We start from the raw sequence: 20027 nt of genomic DNA on the forward strand, positions 1-20027 counted from the left end.
CCAATTTCTAAACTCTAGATTAAATCCAGAAAGCAGAAACAGCAAAAAAGTAGCCCCAACCAACACAAAACCTGTAATTCTGAGAAAGTCAGGGTTTAAAGTATTTCATTACCCATCTGAAAGCGTGAGCTTGTGTTTTACACTTTGGACTCATTCCAAAGGCTATCCCCAGTTAATCCACCCCTCTCCTTGGGGAACCAAAGACAGCTGGAAAGGATGATGACCATATCAATATCCATGCTTGCTGCTGTCATGAATGCGTGCTAGCACAGTTGGACAAACTCACAGAGTATATATAATTCAGTATAGAATTCTCTCAGAGGAGCTTGCCTGTTCCATTGTGCCATCAGAGAAAATGTGAAGTATTGTGAAAGCAGCAAGAAAGCCTACAACCGTGGCTGTTCTTTAGAATACTGCCATGACTGCCTATAATGATAAAGTTAAAATAGACCGCTCAGCAGTCATTCACATATGAAAGCTACAACAGATGCTCTGTAATTCTTTATCTGAATGAACCTCAGTCATTTAAGCTTCCACAATTCCTTTTAGTTTTTCTTATATTGAGCCAAACTCACGCAAAGAGGCTTCTTTTGGAGGCTGGAAATAACATCTTATTTTGCACTTGCCCCTTCTTTGTCCATTATCTTTTTTAATTCTACTAAGAATTAAAATCAAGTCTCAATTTCATGACTGACTGTCCCTGAAAACATGTACAAGATATCAGAATTTATTAGATATAAGACTATTGCCTGTGGAGAAAGAGATTAAACTAGTTTCAGTGATTGATATACTCTACCAGCCAACTCTATGCTTTCAAAAATGCGAGCACAGTAATCATAGGTACAGCAGTACAGCGCAGTATTACCACTGTTTTGGTACGCACCATGTGTGGCAGAGGCAGATCCAGAGATTAGTACATATAAATCACTCACCCAGGAAGAAAAAAGTCTACACAATTGCCAACTAAGACAACTAATATGAAATGCATGTTTTTACAAGGGCTATTCAAAGAAATAGTATTGTGGGAAGAATGAGTCATAGGATAGCAAACTTCATATACTACAGTTACTCAAAGTGAGAAGACAAAAGGAATTAGAACTTTTTTTTTTTTTAAATAATCACGCTTTAAATAACCATAGTTTTGTTGTGCCTTCATATTCTCTTCCAGCAGTAGTTTTCTTTTTTTCTTTTTAACTTGCATTTTGGGTTTGCTGTTGTTGGCACACTGTCTCAGTAGACACTAGATAAACAAACTTTTCAACAACATATACCCTTTTAAAACTGTACCTCTTAACCCCTATCCCCTCGAGAGGCTGGAAAGTAATTACTTAATTCTTTACAGGTTTACCTGTGCATCCCTTCTCTATTTCTGTGACTTTTCTTTCTACTTTAGTTATAACAAAATAAGTAAGCATCTTAGTAGTTATCTCCATCTAAATCACAGTTTGTATCTTTTCCTTAACTACACATTTTTTGTATTTATTGATCAACCCACATAATTTCACACTTAACTTGCAGGGGATCAAACTCACTGTCAGGTAGGCTTGAGTCAGTACTTTAGAATTACAGAAATTTATTTCATGTATAGTAAGTACTTAAACAGAACCCGTATTTTAAGATGACAAAGTACTAATGTGCTTGCACATACAGAATATTTCTCCAAAATTCTTCCTATAATCTCACTCCTTTAAGCCCATTCCAAATAGACTAGTTTTATTATTTTTACTTTTGTATTTTAACTAGAATAGAGTCAATTCACTTCTTGCCTTAATTTGCTATGAAAGTCATGTGCCATTAAATAATCATTTTGCAACATTTTACACTTCAATAATAAGACAACATCTGCATGTATAGCTTCATACACAGAGATTTCAGCACAACTGCCACGCACAGTCTTACAGCCCCCTGAACTCACGGAAGGACTGAAACATACATTGGTACACGGTGCTTTAACTGAGGACAATGCTGACATGTACACCCGAGATAATTTTGAAAAGGACTTTCATGGATAAGTTAAGGACTATTTTTAATAAATTTAATTTATGAAAGTAAAAGTCTGGTTTAGTTTTCTTTTCACGCATTACAGAATCATGGTTTTATTTCTTTTACCTTACAAGAATCTCTCAGATCTCCCAACTTGTTCTCAGGCTTTCTTTAACTGGGCACATACATATACACTGCTGAACAGACTTGTGTGTTCCCCTTCTCCCTGTGATTTGAGAAGTGATTTCTGCATTCCCATTTTTTAGAGTTAATAATAATTGTTCCTTCCAAATCTCTGGAGCCTGGTATACCTGCTTATTTTGATTGCTGTATTTGTTTAACATCTGCTCAAAGAGCAGACGCTTGGCTCTGAGACTAAAGACAGGCAATTCACTGAATCACAGAATGACTGAGTTAGAAGGGACCTTTGGAGATCATTTTGTCCAACCCCCCTGCTCGAGCAGCACCACCTAGAGCACATTGGACCATGCCCAGACAGCTTTTGAGTATCTCCAAGGACGGAGAGTTCACAACCCCTCTGAGCAACCTGTTAACCTAAAGTCTCATATAGATAACCATTTTCTACTGAAAACCAATGACTACATGTGAAATTTGATTTTCATTTTTCATGTTCTCAAAGAGTATCAAAATTACCAACAAGGTCTAAGGACTTGCATTTGGCCTTCCTGCCTTTGGTGACAAAGTGCTAATGAGTTGAGAAAGTTAAAGACAAAACTAGTAATATTTGCTTCATATATATTCTTACTCATGTTTTAGCCATGATTTTCACTTCATACTAAGGCTTGCAGCTCAACCTAACTTTTTTAAGAGTATGTTGTTAGATTTCAAGGTGTAGCATTTTCCCCTTATCAAAGCTATTCATATTTAACCAGTAAAACTGCATTACTTTAAGGTTGCTGTATAACAATTAAATGACTTTAAAAATCATCATCACACCTGTAGAGCAACAAAAGTTTTCCTGTATATGAAAATAACGAACTCAGTAACTCACAAGCTGCTCTTGCTTCATGAAATATCACATGTGAAGTATAGTTTCAGTGTCCCAGACTCAATACCTAGAGAATGCAACAACTCATTGCTAATTTGAAGCATGTTAATTAATCAATATCTAGAGTGGGGTTTTTAAAGGTTGAGACACCAAGAAAACAGAAACTCATCCTAAAACCTTTTTTTTTTTTAAAAACGTTACGTTCTCCAAACTTAAAAATGAAACCTTTTTCTCTGGGCAAAATTTTTATTGTGTACATAACACCATAGACTTTTTTGATATCTTCTCATGAGGTCAGATGCAACTTTCATTTACAATGAGATAACTTCCCATCAGTTTGCACTTAAATCAACTAAGAGAAGTCACTGCTAACGAAAATTTATTACTGAAGTGATAAGACAAGCAATCCTTATCTTCTTAGGCACAAATAGGCTAATCTTGGAATCAAATCTGGGTTTTAGCTATGGAATTGCTCGTTAATTTTTATCACTCCTAAGCTATCAGGTGGGCTCTCCAGGCCTCCAGCCAATTCCATAAAAACAAGCATGTTGCACAGCAGATTTCAGCTAGAAGCCAAGTTATAATGTGTTCAAGAAAAAGATGTTGTAAAAAGGAAACTTCAGGAGAACCTGAACTAGAATAAGGCAAAGGAAATACCAGCACTTTGTCGAGATGTTCATTAAAGTGTAAATATCAGGAAAATATTCAGAACCAAATAGAAAGAAAACTCAGGCCAGTAAGAGCTAGGTTAGTACCAATTTTAAAGGCTATTCAAATTTGCCTATCAATCTCTGCAAAATTAGTGTCAACTTTAGTAAACATTTGCATTATAGTAGTAATATGGATGTAAATCTTTAAACAGTCATGCTAGTAAAATTATTCCATACTTCACAAAGAAACAAACCCTAAGACATTTTTAAAAATTTAAATTGAGAAGTAGTTTAACAAAGGGTTTTCGATATGAGATTTCCACATAGGAGTAGGTCTTAATGTTCATGTTTTGTTATTAAAATTTGCGATGCTTAATTTCCTCTGATTGTCATGTGAATGTGAATTAGCAATCACTGGCATTAAAGAGAAGTTGTGGTAAATCTGCATGATTTTTTAACAACTCTTTGCAGTGTAATCAACTTCATTTATTACCACTTACTAGTTCCACCTATATTTACAGGAAAATCAGTAGTTTACAAAGTTGGAAAAAAGCTACTACTGTTTGTACAGAAAGGTCTTGTAGTCAAAATTACATGTTGACAATAATAAAATACCAGTGCACTTGGTGTATGTGATAATTGACAGCACAAGTTCTCATGCACAACTCTAACATGAATGCTGTAAGAGAAGTTTTGGAGACATTTCCAGAGAAAACATAGATTGTCAGAAGAATGCAAACACGGTTAACAATTAAATACTCTTGTGGACAACATTTACAGTCTACAAGATGAATACAGTACATTAAAAACTGGGGGGTTGGAGTTTATTCATACATAATACAGTAACTCAACATTCAAACATTCAACAGTTTAGTGAATGCAGAGGCAGGCTTGCCTCAAGAAATTCATAGCACCTTTGGGTAAGGCTACAACAGTATGTGTTTATTGAAATCTGCATCTGGTAGTAATTTGTCCAGCAGCAAACTTTTTTTCTTTTTTTACTCGAATGATCTACAGGGGCCCATATACTCTGCAACTGTTCGTTTGCACTAAGATGCACATTGTATAATTTATGTTCTTAATTATAAAACAAAGTTTATCAGCATGTTTGTCTGTGTTGTGTAATTTCTTATTCTTCACATGAGAATAACAGAATGCATCTTGAACAGTCTATTCATTCTTCATTGTAACAAAATATATTGGAATGGAAGAGATTTAATCCCTAAATTATTATACTTCTCCCTTCTTTACTGGAGATTTTTCCTTTAGAGAAAAAGGAGTCAACATAGTTTGAAAACCTTTCTAGAAGAGAATTACTCCCCCCCCCCATCATCCCCCTCAAAAGGAAAAAAATAAAAAAAAAAGAGAGAATGCAGTTTATAATCCTAATTTGCCAAACACTGTTTTAGTACAATAGCCCAAAAGACAGTTTTGTTTTTATAAAACCTCCTCCGCAAAAACTAGCTAGATATTTTGGAAAATGCAACTCTTGTCCTCACCACCTGTCTAATCCCAAATCCCACAAGGAAGGAAAACTGATTAGAGCAAGGGCAAAGAAAAAGTCAGCATCCTGGGAAGGGAAAGAAAGGAGGCTTAAAGCCCTACACCAAGAGGATCATAGTTTCGTCTCCAGATATGCACTTGCTCCCTCTCAGTATTTTAAGTATTAACTCACAAACTTCAGTTTCTTGCTTACTGACTATCTTGTCTTCGCTAGAATTCCAGTAGAGGAACTGCGTTCTTAAGATAGATAGAGTTTTCTTAGGTTATTTCAGGAATTATGAACATTATTTTTCCTTTTATTACTCAAACTGGTACAGTTCTTCTGGGCTTCCTTATAGCAAGACATCAAGAGTTAGGTCAGCAGTAAAAGAGTTCAAATACACAGTAATTTTTAAGAGCACTTAGTCATTGTATGGTGTGATGCATCTAGATGTAGCATTTGGCTGGGTCTGAAACGTAAAGGAGACCTGGAAACTTTTTGGTACATCTTGTGCAAAATGGGACAGGGACAGCTGATAATTCCATTAAGCTGCTTTAACATTCCCTGCCCTCCCCTTTACACAGCTTGAATTTTAAGAAGCTTATGTCTCATTACTTTTTTATTTGTGGGTATAAAAATGCCCTATGTCAGTAACACTAGTATTTGGAGCATCAGATGAAGCTGAGAGCAGAGAGACACACAAAGACATTCTTTCTACAGGAACAAGATCATAATCATTTGATAATTCTCCTTTTGTTTATCACATACCAATAGTTAGCGCTGCAATTACAGAAAAATCATATATTTTATCTACATGTTATTGTTACTGTCTTCACTAAACAATGTGACTTCAGTGGCATTTAATTCTGTTAAATCTTATCAGGATTACAGTCAGGTCTTGCTTATTCACCCTGCAAAGCAGGCACTGACAGGAATCAGAGACTACCTGAATCTTTGCAAACGGAACATGAAAGGACTAGGTACAGTACCTTCTGTACAATTCTATCAGTTTGCTGTTGCCTAAACCCTTGGAGCCATGGAAATCCCAAATCCATCAAAATTACCACATATTATCACGGTATTCAAAAGAGAAATATATGGTATCTTGATTTAATGTAACAGGGATGTGAGGATTTGACAGCAGCACTGTTCAAAGGCCATTTGAACCAGCTAAAATATTCTTTCAGACAGATGCAGAGGGATAACAAAGGCAGGTGATGGGAAGATAGGTTTGAGTGAACATTTAAATAAAACAAACCCATGCATTTTCTATGTCAAGGCAGCTGGACAGCTCAATATTAGGATAATATAAATAAATACAAATACTGTAGAATAATGTTGACAAATTACAAATCACAATATATATTATGACCTCTTTTTCTACATATATCAGGGTACTCTCTTCTGTATACATGTAGTAATGAAAGAGTGAGAGGTAGACTTTCATGCTATTATTCTTACTGTTACTGTCTGTTACCACATTTTTGATACTTTTTTCTCCCTGCTATAAACTTTGATTCTGTACTAAATATAAAACTCATGAGCAGCACTCATTTTAACTTCTTAGTGACAGACTGCTGCAATCTGACTGCTGAAGTGCATAGCTGAGAACATGGAGAAGTTATTTTACCATTTTAAGCAAGATAAAAAGATTGAGTATTAAATCTATTACAGGTTTAAAGTTATCAGTGGCTCTCACTAGCCAGGTAACAAATATCTCTCTCAAACACATGGTTAGTGTTGTAAAGTACTAGTCCTCTTCTAGACAGAGAGAAGTGGAAAGGAGAGAACTGACTACAAGCCAAAAACATTTGGATCCAATTATGAAGACATTTTAGGATCTCAGTTTGTAACTCCCCACGAATTTCAAGGTGTGAGACTCCTAGAAAACTAGGCCAGAATTTATAGGAAATTCATGTTCATAACTCCACTGTTTTGAAGTGATACACCACTTCAGTGATTCCATATCAGTTTTCAGGCACGGTTGTTCAGCATTGCTTTACCTTAAAACTCTGGATAATCATTAGGGAGATGTAGGAAAAAACACTTTGCAAAACTGTATCTCCATGGACAACCTAGTTGATTCTTTTAACTCCTTTGATCACCTTTCTTTACCTTTTGATTATATAGGATTACATTTTGTGCCTGGATTAGTAGATTTTGTGTCTATTCCTGCTGATGGAGCAGCCAAAACACTCAAGATAGTATTTCCCTACCTTTATACAGGGCAGGTGAAATGATACAATAATATAATACATTATTAATAAATAATACAATAAAAATTATATTATGTGATAGAGATGTGCAGCACTTCTGCCTCAGTCAAGTATCAGAAGGGTGGGAATGTTCCTGGAGAAAAAGTTTTACCTTTGTTACATAGGGAAAAATGCACTTACTGTCCAAAGCAGAAAAAAAAGGAGGGATAGGGAATTTTTAACAAGGTGATAGTGTTGTGCTGCATTTGCACATGCTTCACGCCCTCTCTCTAGTTAATTCCAAGAAACCACTCTTTTTCTGCCCTCCCCTACCACATCTGACAGTTGGGTCCTCGCTCCTTTCTCATCAACTGCTTAATAAATGTTGTTACTAATTTTTATGAATCCTTCACAGACTTCAAATCATTGAAGTCCTTGGTGCCATAGGAGGGTACGCCTAGATTGTGGAGATGCTTTAGAAGTACCAAGTCCCTGCTCACTAGATTAGCCATTTCAGTTACAGAAGTCATTTGTAACTTCTTCACCTTGTAATGTCATACACTGGCAAAGAACTTATGCTAGAATATTGAACCTGTTCAGTTATATTAATGCTAATTCATTGTGATGGATCATTACATGTGAAAACTGGGGCTTTGCCTTCTTCTGCCTTATGGAAGACAATAGTAAATGTAATTAAGTGTACTAAGTTCCTCAGAGGCACAATTAGTTTCTAAAGACGTCAACAAATCAAATTTTCAGATTTTACAGCTTCTGTATAGCAGTTCACTTCAAAATTTTGGGTGCTATGTTCATCATTAACTAGAAGTATTGTAAAATCTTAAACAAAGTACAATTTAATATCATTTACTATCATGGCACAAATTGAAGCATTACTTCATCAGTTCAAATACTCCTTGTTTAGAAACTGATCTAATGAGAGCAATTAAAATAATTCATAAAAAAGAAAACTAGTGTACCTTTGCAACTGTACTTGAGGTGTTGTTATTGTGAAAACAGGAAACATCAGAAAGCACAGACACTTTGAGCCCTCTTGGTAGAGAATGTCTGATATCCAACAGTACTAACCCGATCAATACTGTTTATAAAGAGGACAAACAATCCTGAATAATTATCTATACAAGCCAGTACTCAAAAGCTGCGTAGGCATTATGAAGAACATAGACTAAATATTAATGCTACAGCAGTTTCATAGCACCTGGAAAGGTGCTATATTACAAAGCTAATTTTTTTTATAGCTCCTATAAAATGAGGCACTGACTGCTCTTTGTTGCATAGCTTTTTCCCTCACATAAAAACTGATGAGATTATAAATTTATTCATAGCAGTACTTTCCATTTTACAGCTCTGCAAGATTTACTGTGAAATTTTATATAGAGATAGATTTAAACTCTATCAATGTTTTGGCATTATGACAGCAATTCACAGTTTAATACATGAAAAAATAAAAAAAAAATTACCATCTGTTGCTAACCCAAATGCCATTATTCCATTTCTTTCAGTGGTTTTAGTCTAAATTTTTTCCATATATTTGAAGCTCCAAACAAAAAAGACAGCTTGATATCAACAGCAGCTTAAATTAAAAAAAAATTCTTTACACTGAATAGTCATCACTCCTCTATCTCTGCCCCCAAGTATTAATTCTTACATTTGAATTTGCAGTTTCATTTAATTTGACTAATAACTATTTAAGTTTAATAAATCTATCAATCTATGCAGCTAATCAGTAGCACCTTTTATTGAAGGATGCCAGTCAAAATTTGCAAGTAAAAATATTTTATAAGGTTGCTCCATGTTTTTGGGACAAGGTCACATAGGATGTTTATGACAATGTAGATTTATTCATTCGAAGTGATACAGGTAGTGTTTCTAAAGCTGTCCTCACTTTTAAAATCTCTCTTTGGAATTCAAACATTAACAAGGGTTGACTGATGAAAATATGTTCGTAACTATAACACTCCAAGCTCTGGTCTTGCAGGACTCTCAGCTCAGAAGATTGGCAGGCTCTCATCCTCGAGATCTTCCTTGCAGCATTCCTGTGGTACAGTACACTCAACGAAATCTTTCCATTCTGTACAACCCTACAATCAACTGTCCTTCCCCCTTCTTTCCCTTGGCTTCAACTAAGTAAAATGACTGCACATGGCCCTCCCTGTCCTGAAGGGACAAATAGATATTTATTCAAATATATCATGAAACATGAATATTTGTGCACATCGGTTGCTGGTGTAAGTCCTAGGAAGAGCATTTGAGTATTATTAGTAATAATAATTGAAGTTATCAGTACTGTTATCAGGGGAAAGACAAAGAGATCATGTTTTGGTATGAAATAGAGGAAGCACTTCACAGATATTTCTAAATTCTTCAAAGAGCAGCATAAGGTAGCAGCATAAAGACCATTCCTGGGCTTGTTCAAAGGCTATAAAACTCAGTTTGAACTGTTTTGTGTTGATAAAACAATTACCTCTCCTTGGCAAAATTTCAACAGTAGAAATACCATAGATTCAGCAGAACATTGTGGTGAACGACAGACTTACTAAATCTTTTTTAGGCATGTAATAGCAAAGCATAATAACCAGAATGCATTGGAAATTTACATACATTTTAAAATCTACCATAACCAAGACTTGTTTTTCATTTGGACTGTGTTCAACGGGATTTTTTTAGCAGAAAAAAATTTACCATTATTTGTAGATCTGGGAGAAATTGGTTGACAAACGAAGAAAAATTATGACATTAATTGACATCATGAAAAAACTCAAAAAGAAAAAAACAACTCACCTCTTAAGAGATTAAGAGATTAATCTGTTTTCTTTCAAGAAAGAGATTCCAGGGCAGGCCTGAATCTGTCAAAGTGAATTTCTACTGAAACGCACCAGATTAAAAACATGAAGGAGAACAAAAAAGCTCACAGACACAGAAAAGTCTCAAATATTAATTTTGGTCTATCCATCAGTAGTGTTTTTTGTAGGAAATTTTCATAACAGCAAGGAAAATTCAGTTCTGAATACTGCCTGGTTAACAGAAAAAAATTGTTAAGTTACAGAACTTACTATTATAATATTGTTGAAGTTGGCTTTTTCTGTTTTGTTTGGGGTTTTTTTTGGCTATTCATATGTTATTGTTTCAGCATGAAATACGTTGCATAATATAATGCAGAATCAGAAACAAGCAGGATATTTTTAATAGCAAAGCACATTGGAAATTCTGAATTTTCTTCCAAATTTGGATAAGCACAAAGTTCACTTTTAATACCAGCTGCCTATTATACAACTAAGCCCTGTTCCCTAAGAAATGTCTGAAAAAATGGTCAGGCACAAACTTCAAATAGGTGCAGAATCAGAATAAAAAAGGGTTTTCTATGTTTTTCTCCTATTCAAAGAGCTCGAAGTATTTTACTAGCGTGATTTTTTTAATTCATCCCACCCTTCTATAGGATAAGAGTTCTAATCTGCATTGCTTGGGATACAGTAAACCAGCACAGCAAGGGGATTTTGCAAATACCAAATAGGGTTCATTCACTGACCACGAGACCTTGTCATAGAAACTATAGATACTATGGATCACGTTGTAAGAGACAAAAAACCTGAAGTACAAAATTACTGAAGTAAAATAACATAGACATCATGACCTGCTGGCACCAGTATCTGACCTTTATAATCATATTCAGAAACATGAACTCTGGTCCGGATTTGATTTCTTCCAAAATTCTTTATGATCCTCTTAGATTGCAAGAGTTCTACCACTTCTTGTGTTTTAGTCAGTCATAAAACAAACTGAAAATTTTGTTTCTTTCATGTATTTTATGATTTTCTTTCATCCTGATGAAAGCAGAAAGTATAGCAAAGCTTCCTAAAGCATCCAAGTAATTTAGGAATTGAAATGCAAAGTAAGAAAGTATATTTATACTTGGGTCTTATTAAGAACAGAGAGAAATTAAGTTTGTGTACTTCTGAAAATGGATATAGCTGAAAAAGTCTTTGTATAGAAATTCAATTGCACATACTATAGTGGATTCATGCAAAAATTTCACTTTACTACTACTATCGTTCCTTCTATCAATACATTTCAATAGATGCTTCACTCCCAGTGATTTCAAGAGCATTTATATATGTTCAAGTAAGGATAAGCCTGGTTACTTCGCTTAATTGGGCCTCGAAGAACAGTGGCAGTTGTTTCTGAAGAAAAAGGGCAACAATAAAATGAGTACCCTTATGAAGCAAGATTCTTAGAAAATCTTACAAAACGGAATGGTTCTTCCACAACTATGGAATAATCCTGTGTTTTATTAATGTGTCAGTTTTCACTTCCAGAAGTGTGGCACATCAGTAAAAAATAATCCTTAACACAGAGTAGTCGAGTGCATATCAGGAAAACTATAATTTTAGACTAGATTAAATACAAAGAGCTCTCCACCAGCAAAACCCAATATACTTTGCAGGGTTAAGTCTGGCATATGTGGCAAGCAAACCAGCTGGTTTTAGAGATGTACTGTGATATGCAACCATCATTGGGCAGCCCAGCCAAGTTCTGAACTGGAAGTCATTCAGTTCATTGCTGTTCTGTCTGCAAATCAATGCCTCTAGTTTCTGATGAGTAATTCAAGAGCTGCATAGGTTTTCTCTATTTTAAGCCCAGCTATTAAACTTGACTGCACATTGAACAAGCGTCAAGTTAAAAAGTTCAGGTTAGGAGTGAGGAGACAAAGTGATCTAGAAAACAGAAGTGCAATTTTTCCGTGAGCTTGGGCAGCTCCCAAAGTGAACTGTATCCAGTGGAAACAAGGTCTAAGTGCTGATGTGGGAGTTTCCCACAGCTTCTATTGGCCTTCAAAGCCATGTGTGTCATCAGAGTCTCTTGTTGAAGCTGTACATAAATATCTAACCGATATTAAAAAAACAAAAAATGTTCCACAGAACCTAAATTAAAGCCAGATGTGGAAAAAACAGATGCCTGAAATTTACTGTCATTTCAAGACAGAATAGAAACACTTGCGAATTTTATTATTTACTGGGTAAATTGTCATGCTAAGGAAGTCACGTAGAATATTTATAATTTCCTGATGCATCTCATGTTAAAGAAATAGGTGCTCTATTGACTAAAAACCCTGCAATTAGCATCAAATTTGAACCACAAACTAAACCTGCGTTATGATTCCTACTCTGGTTACACACTGAATTATGATTATATTCTTACCAGTCATTTTAAAAAGATAAGGTAAAGTATGTCAAGATGGTATTAATACTTAGGTCAACAGCACAGCACTAGAAGAAGAAATTGAACAATGCAAGTTAAAAAGATATTTAGTAAGTGAAAAGTCTTCCATATCTTACTGCAAGTTGTATTGCTTTAATCCGGGCAAACACAGTCTGTGCTAAGCATGTAGGGAGGTACAGTTTTCATGGAAACTTCAGGCCATCCAAAAACGTTCTATTTAACGTAGTCAGCCACTCTTATGGAACAGGCATGACATCCAGCATCTCTTTTAAGCAACTCAAAACTTAGAAACAATTTTTTAAATTAGTTTAGTATTTAGATCATGAAAGCACTTATATACACACATCATGAAAGCAACTAAGCATTTGTTATGTGAATTTAAAAATAAAAAAAAAGGCTAAGCGTGTGATTTAACTGTTAAGTGTGTGATTTAACTTCAGATGCAATATGCTGAAGCATAAGACCAGCATGGCAAAATCCCCAGTTCTTCTGACCACAACAAAACATTCTGAGCACAACATTCAATTAAATGCTCTTAATGAATCAACATTTTAAGAGTGATCTTTTTAAAAAAGAACAAGATTGAGAAATTTCCCTACCACATGCAAGTGATTTTATATATGGAATTTCAACACAATTATGACGTCACTGCAGTAAATTTAAGGTTGGATGACATGTAACTTTGCAAGTCTATTTTCATTACAGTGGAGCAATGGCACTGGTCAAATTTTACTAGATAGGAGGAAAGGAAAACCTTCACTTACTAGAAGCCATTTTTATGGTCTCCAAACCCAACAATCATCTACAAAATCTCTTTGAAGAGTTTGAGTGCAGAAAGGCAAGTAACTTCTCAATAAAACAATCCAATATACTAATTACCAAAATAGGCCATACATGTCTTATGAAACCTCTCTCACTACTTTTGTTGCAGTTTTTAGAATGCCATGTATCAAGAATATCTTAAATCAACCCAAAGAGCACTGATCTTAACAAATCTAATGCCTCCATTTTAGAGAATACATTCTGCCAACAGCAGCTCAAAAGTAGCCAGAAACCTGAAAAGTCATTTCGCAGTCTTCAAACTCAGCAATATAAATTGCACCAACTGCACTGTATGAGAGAAAAGAGCTCAAAATACAAAACAATTCAACAGAAAATATACTAAAAGCACTCTCTTGTGCACCTAAAAATTTTAAAACCTGCCTCAGATTATGTACTGAGGGAGTAGCGGAGGACAGCAAAACCACCTCTTTTTTTTTTTTTTTCCCCCCCAGAGTCAACAGTGGCAAAATGTAACAAAAGAATAGGTCTTTTAATCCAAAGAAAGCAAGCATGCTCCAGAATCTGCAATTAATCTGCCTGCTGGACCTTACTGTTCATAAATACAAACTTTATCAAGACCAGTAAAATAGTTAACCCTGATAAAACAGATGAGCTTTTACAAAAATACAGCAATGCTACAGGGAAGCAATCAAGAAAAGTCGCTGGTTCTATGGCAGTTTGCTAATTTGAATGCATTAGCTTTGCAAACATTTTGTACATCAGTTTTTCCACCTATGAGCAATGATTTCATCACAAAAATCTCACTGCTGAACCCAAAGATTTTTGAAAGCACACTAATTCCACTTTTTATGTTAAACTTTGAACTTCAGTAAGTTGCAATAAACTCACACCAGACTCTACATTTTGTAAAGAAAATCTAAAATGTTATAAACAAACACCTGTATACATTCTGAAGCCGCGTAAGAAATTCACTAATTAATATCTGCAAAATAATAGATTACTAACTAGGACAATTGTAACTGTTTTTAATGCTGTCATTAGCAGACTAGACACTTCTTAGCAGCCTAAAAGTAATGTTTGGCAATCGGACTACAATCACTCTTACTGCTAATGAGTAGCACCTGCTACAGGGTATTTGTTTTCCTTTGTTGGATCCCTCTCATAGATATATTTAATCTAGGTATCACCAGGCTGATTTAAGAATGCATCAGGTATTTAATGGTTTAATGTCTCCAGCATCTGCTCCAATTATTTAAAAGGTTAAAACATGAAACAGAGAGCTAAGTCATCATTATCCCCACAAACCTTATTAAGCAACGCTGTTGAGCCATTTCCAGCTGAAAAAACAGCTATACCATTTACACAGGCTACAGTAACTGAATAATCACTTCTCAAAGCCAACTTTGGAAACATCCATGGAATACGGCTACATCAAAATTAAATTATAGATGTAGAACAGTATGGACATTTGCAGACAGAGTAAGGATTACAAATCATTATTAAAATACAATATTAAGACAGATACCTGTTTCATTTTTTTATGGGACAAACTCAATATTGCAACTCGTTTAGACGGGGCTATCTCCTATGAGAACAAAACATACCCCAATTTCATTCCACATTACAACTTTTGTCACTATACAAATAAACAGCATTGTTTTCCCATCAAGCAGTATAATAATTACATTTTAGATTGACCTAAAAATGATAATTAATTTCCTTACACCACATAACACAAGTCACTTGTTTTCTTTCAAAGCAATACTTGAAAACTCAGATATAAAAAGTTATGATTAATCTAAAAGAAAAAAACCAAGCACCCTTCACTGCCACCTGTTTATTCTTAATATCCAAAGTGTATTTTCTTACCTCAGCGGCCTGTGTCTCTTGGTGTAATAAAGTTAGACCTGTCAAGTCTTCTAAGAAGGAATGTGAAGAATTAAAAACTTTAGCTAGGAAATTAAACCCTTCTTGTTCATACTGGTCAAGGACCTGTCAAATAAACAAACAGAAAAGAACTTCAAATAAGATGCCCATAATGTGACCCATCATCATATTTTGCTCACAAAATACAAGTACAATCTTTACAATACGCAGTCATTTTCTGAGTCTTCAGAAACAGGTAAAAATTACAGAGAAAAGAACGATCATTTCTCCCAACTCAATTTCTAAAGTGGGAAAAGGTGAGGGCAAGAGGGAAGAGAAGTGAGGTTTAAAATTTCCTGGTTGAAAAGTATTTTTAAGCTTATAACAAGACAGATGATATGGCAAGAAGAAAAACTTAGTTGCAAAGTCATGAAAGGAGCATTTGAGTTACACAAAACACAGTAAAAGACTGTTCCAACATATCAGTTAAGGGAAAGAACCATGCTGGGACAGACTGAAGACTTCTCTGAGTCAGTGTCCAAGTCCAACATCCTCCCATCTCCAGAGATTCATGGTTCTGCGACTATTGTATCTTAAAGCACTCTCTACTTTTCTACTCTAATTTTCCCAGTTTGTATTTTATTTTGAGATTCTTATAGACTCCTACAAGAATTGTGAGGAAGGTTTTAGCCTATGCTCCTCAAACCTCTAACCATGAAGAATTTTATTTCATGCAGCTTTAGCTTAAATAACTATTTGGCAGGCTGATTTCAATCAAGTATGATGGAGATTGAGGAAAGAAAAGATAAATGTCAAAGATGAACATGATTCTACAAGTTCTGTGAAAGCAGGTAGTAAGAAAACGGAAGGAACTTATGATAGAGCAATCCCAGTATCCATTGTTTTCCTATTTTTGGTCTGAGTTCTACCACTGACCATTTAATATCCTGCTCTGCTGTCATCAGTCTCACAGATGAAGCAGCTGAGCTTGACAGACTGCAAAGCAACTTCCTATAGAAATTCATGTAGCAGAGCAGGATGCATGCAGGGACATCAGAAACACAGTATTTTAACACAAAGGAGCAGTATATATGACATCGATAGAGAGGCAGGGGAAGGATCATAAGTATCACCCCATATAGAGAAGATGCAAGCTTTTCAGAAGAGTCCATGGAATGGTTTAATCTAAGAAGCTGAATGCCTGCCAAAAACATTCTACTGTGAAAGTTATCATTGCCTTTCTCAACACTTACATCTTCATCTCAATCATCACCTTCCTCAGATAAATTAACATCAGTTCAAGAGTGAAGGACAGAAAAAGGGGCTAATGATCAGACAGTTTCACAGATGGCTGTTATTTTTTAGAATGATGATCATTTCCAAAACCCAGCATCTGTAAAAGCCAGCACCTCTTCCAGTTGCTGATTCTGATAATCTACTCTTGCCTCTCACCCTCCCAACCACATATTCAGTTCCTGTGTATTTAAACTCTGTGCATGTCTTAAGTCCCTGCATGAGTCCCTCTTTACCACATCAATATTTAGAATCATAGAATAGAATCATTTAGGTTGGAAAAGACCTTTAAGATCATCGAGTCCAACCGTCAACCCAACACTGCCAAGTCCACCACTAAACCATGTCCCTAAGCACCACGTCTACACACCTTTTAAATACCTCCAGGGATGGGGACTCAACCACTTCCCCGGGCAGCCTGTTCCAATGCTTCACAACCCTTTCGGTGAAAAAATTTTTCCTAATATCCAATCTAAACCACCCCTGGCGCAACTTGAGGCCGTTTCTTCTTGTCCTATTGCTTGTTACTTGGGAGAAGAGATCAACACCCACCTCGCTACAACTTCCTTTCAGGTACCTGTAGAGAGTGATAAAGTCTCCCCTGAGCCTCCTTTTCTCCAGGCTAAACAAACCCAGTTCCCTTAGCTGTTCCTCATAAGACTTGTGCTCTAGACCCTTCACCAGCTTCGTTGCCCTTCTCTGGACACGCTCCAGCACCTCAATGTCTGTCTTGTAGTGAAGGGCCCAAAACTGAACACAGTATTCGAGGTGCGGCCTCACCAGGGCCGAGTACAGGGGCACGATCACTTCCCTACTCCTGCTGGCCACACTATTTCTGATACAAGCCAGGATGCTTGTATGGCTTGCTTGGCCACCTGGGCACGCTGCCGGCTCATATTCAGCTGGCTCTTGACCAACACCCCCGGGTCCTTTTCCGCTAGGCAGCTTTCCAGCCACTCTTCCCCAAGCCTGTAGCGTTGCATGGGGTTGTTGTGACCCAAGTGCAGGAGCCAGCACTGAGCCTCATTGAACCTCATACAATTGGCCTTAGCCCATTGATCCAGCCTGTCCAGGTCCCTCTGCAGAGCCTTCCTACCCTCGAGCAGAGCAACACTCCTGCCCAACTTGGTGTCGTCTGCAAACTGACTGAGGGTGCACTCGATCCCCTTGTCCAGATCATTGATAAAGATATTAAACAGAACTGGCCCCAATACCGAGCCCTGGCAAACACCACTTGTGACCGGCCACCAGCTGGATTTAACTCCATTCACCACGACTCTTTGGGCCCGGACAGCCAGCCAGCCAGTTTTTTGTCCAGCAAAGAGTACGCCCGTCCCAGCCATGAGCAGCCAGTTTCTCCGGGAGAATGCTGTGGGAGACAGTGTCAAAGGCTTTACTAAAGTCTAGGCAGACAACCTCCACAGCTTTTCCCTCATCCACTAAGCAGGTCACCTTGTCGTAGAAGGAGATCGGGTTAGTCAAGCAGGACCTGCCTTTCATAAACCCATGCTGACTGGGCCTGATCACCTGGTTGTCCTGCAAGCGCCACGTGATGGCACTCAAGGTGATCTGCTCCATAACCTTCCCTGGCACCGAGGTCAGACTGACAGGCCTGTAGTTCCCCGGATCTTCCTTCTGGCCCTTCTTGTAGATGGGCATCACATTTGCCAACCTCCAGTCACCTGGGACCTCCCTGGTTAGCCAGGACTGCTGAGAGATGATTGAAAGTGGCTTGGTGAGCACTTCTGCCAGCTCCCTCAGTAGCCTTGGGTGGATCCCAGCCGGCCCCACAGGCTTGTGTGTGTCTAAGTGGTGGAGCAGTGGTGGAGCAGGTCACTAACCATTTCCCTATTTACAAGCAACATTGCATTGCTGTAGTATCACACTTTTCAGACAGACATCCTCTGCAGATAGTGGGGTATAGCTGTACTTGAAAAAAGCTCCATCATAAGCCCAACACTTATTAAACACCAGAGAATCCACAAACAACTGCATCTCTATAACTGCCCAGCGATGGGAAAAGTACCAAAATCAGCCATCAAGATATGGCTCCAGGACTCCTGTGCTCAAAGAAATACCTGATTTTTCATTCTCTGATGTATACATTTCCAAACAAATCACAATATTGCTCCCATCCATGTCTTCTTATAGCTTATTTGTGCAAATTATATGCATCATGTATGTCTATTTTCAACTTATTAACTATACCAAAATAAATTAATAATAATACTAAGTAGAACACATAAAGTTCTTTTATACAGAACGTTGTTGCAGGGGCTGTGGATAACCTTTCTTTCACTGTATATATTCTATCCTTATTTTGGGAGAGAAGCAGTAAGAGAAATTTGTACGGCTTACGTACTCCTTAAACATATCCACTCTTACTGGATGGACAAGTTCTCTGTAACCAGTGGAATTCATTTCCTCTGGAAAAGAAGAAAAAAACCACCCTGGAAGGACTGTAGTTTGTTCTATTGTGAAATAGGCGATTTAACAAAGTGAGCTTCATTCCAAGGTTTAAAAATGAACAGACAACCCCTGCTCCCCCTACACCCAAAGAAGCCATTCACCCTTCTTTGGACAATAAGGGAGGAAAAAAAATGGGGGGGGGGGGGGGGAATTGTTTCATTATGAATTTATCTAACTCAACCAAAAGCACAACTTACTCTCAACAATCTTACTCTTTTTTAGTTTAACAGTTTCTAAAGGTCACAAATAACCTTTGCATTGAGAAATCTTAAAACTGTGGGAACTTGCACAGCCCAACAGCATTCTTCAGCAAAACACGTCCAGTGAGCTTTTACATTGAGTCCTACAGGAATTCAAGCTCATTTAAAAATATATTTATATTTAGCTGACAGACTGTAAGTTTACTGGTAAAAACAGACTGGGATCTGCCTCAGATCTTCATGCAAAATGTCCATGTAGCACCAAAATTATCTACCGCATACTTAGTTTTAAAAAAAAAAAACCACAAACAGAAACAACTGAAACACAACTATGAAGAGGAAGAAGACAGATGTAGGTGACTATGACAAACATTTGGCACCTTCTTGACCGCACTTTACACTTCTAAAATAAATAATTAATTAAAAACCTGCACTTCATGGTCTTTTACTAAATCTGGAGAAATTGTTCATACTTTAAAGATTTATTTTGCCATACATGGGTTTTGGTGTGTTTGTGCAATGACCCATAAACATAATCAGAAATTAAAAAAGAAAAAAGGAAAGAAAAAAGAGATTAAAAAAATGGTTAGGAACATTTCTTTGGGTTTTTCTTGTTGTTTTTTATTCCTTAGATAGACACACCAACAAACTCATCTGACTGTTCACAATGCAATGCAGAGAACTGGACAACTTCAGCATTCCATTTGAGATGTGTCCTCTTAATATTATCCATTATATATATTGTGAAATTGCACTGTGGATAGATACATACATTTAATGACTCTTCTGTGTTCCAGAATTCTAATAAACCAACCAGATGTGCAGGAGTCTCTTGCATCTGGCTTTTTTTGAAACACTGTA

General features: G+C 36.7%; 1 protein-coding gene across 7 annotated transcripts in view; it reads right to left on the reverse strand.

The window, feature by feature from the left end:
* The window catches only part of ATG7 (autophagy related 7), a 111352-nt gene that overhangs the window by 44380 nt on the left and 46945 nt on the right, over nucleotides 1-20027 (reverse strand). For all 7 annotated transcript variants that reach the window (XM_076346000.1, XM_076345998.1, XM_076346001.1 and 4 more), the window contains one exon: nucleotides 15208-15330. In XM_076346000.1, coding sequence (XP_076202115.1) covers nucleotides 15208-15330 — 123 coding nt within the window. The remainder of the gene's footprint in view (nucleotides 1-15207; nucleotides 15331-20027) is intronic.

Source organism: Aptenodytes patagonicus, chromosome 8, assembly GCF_965638725.1.
Source record: "Aptenodytes patagonicus chromosome 8, bAptPat1.pri.cur, whole genome shotgun sequence".
NCBI classification, from domain to species: domain Eukaryota; kingdom Metazoa; phylum Chordata; class Aves; order Sphenisciformes; family Spheniscidae; genus Aptenodytes; species Aptenodytes patagonicus.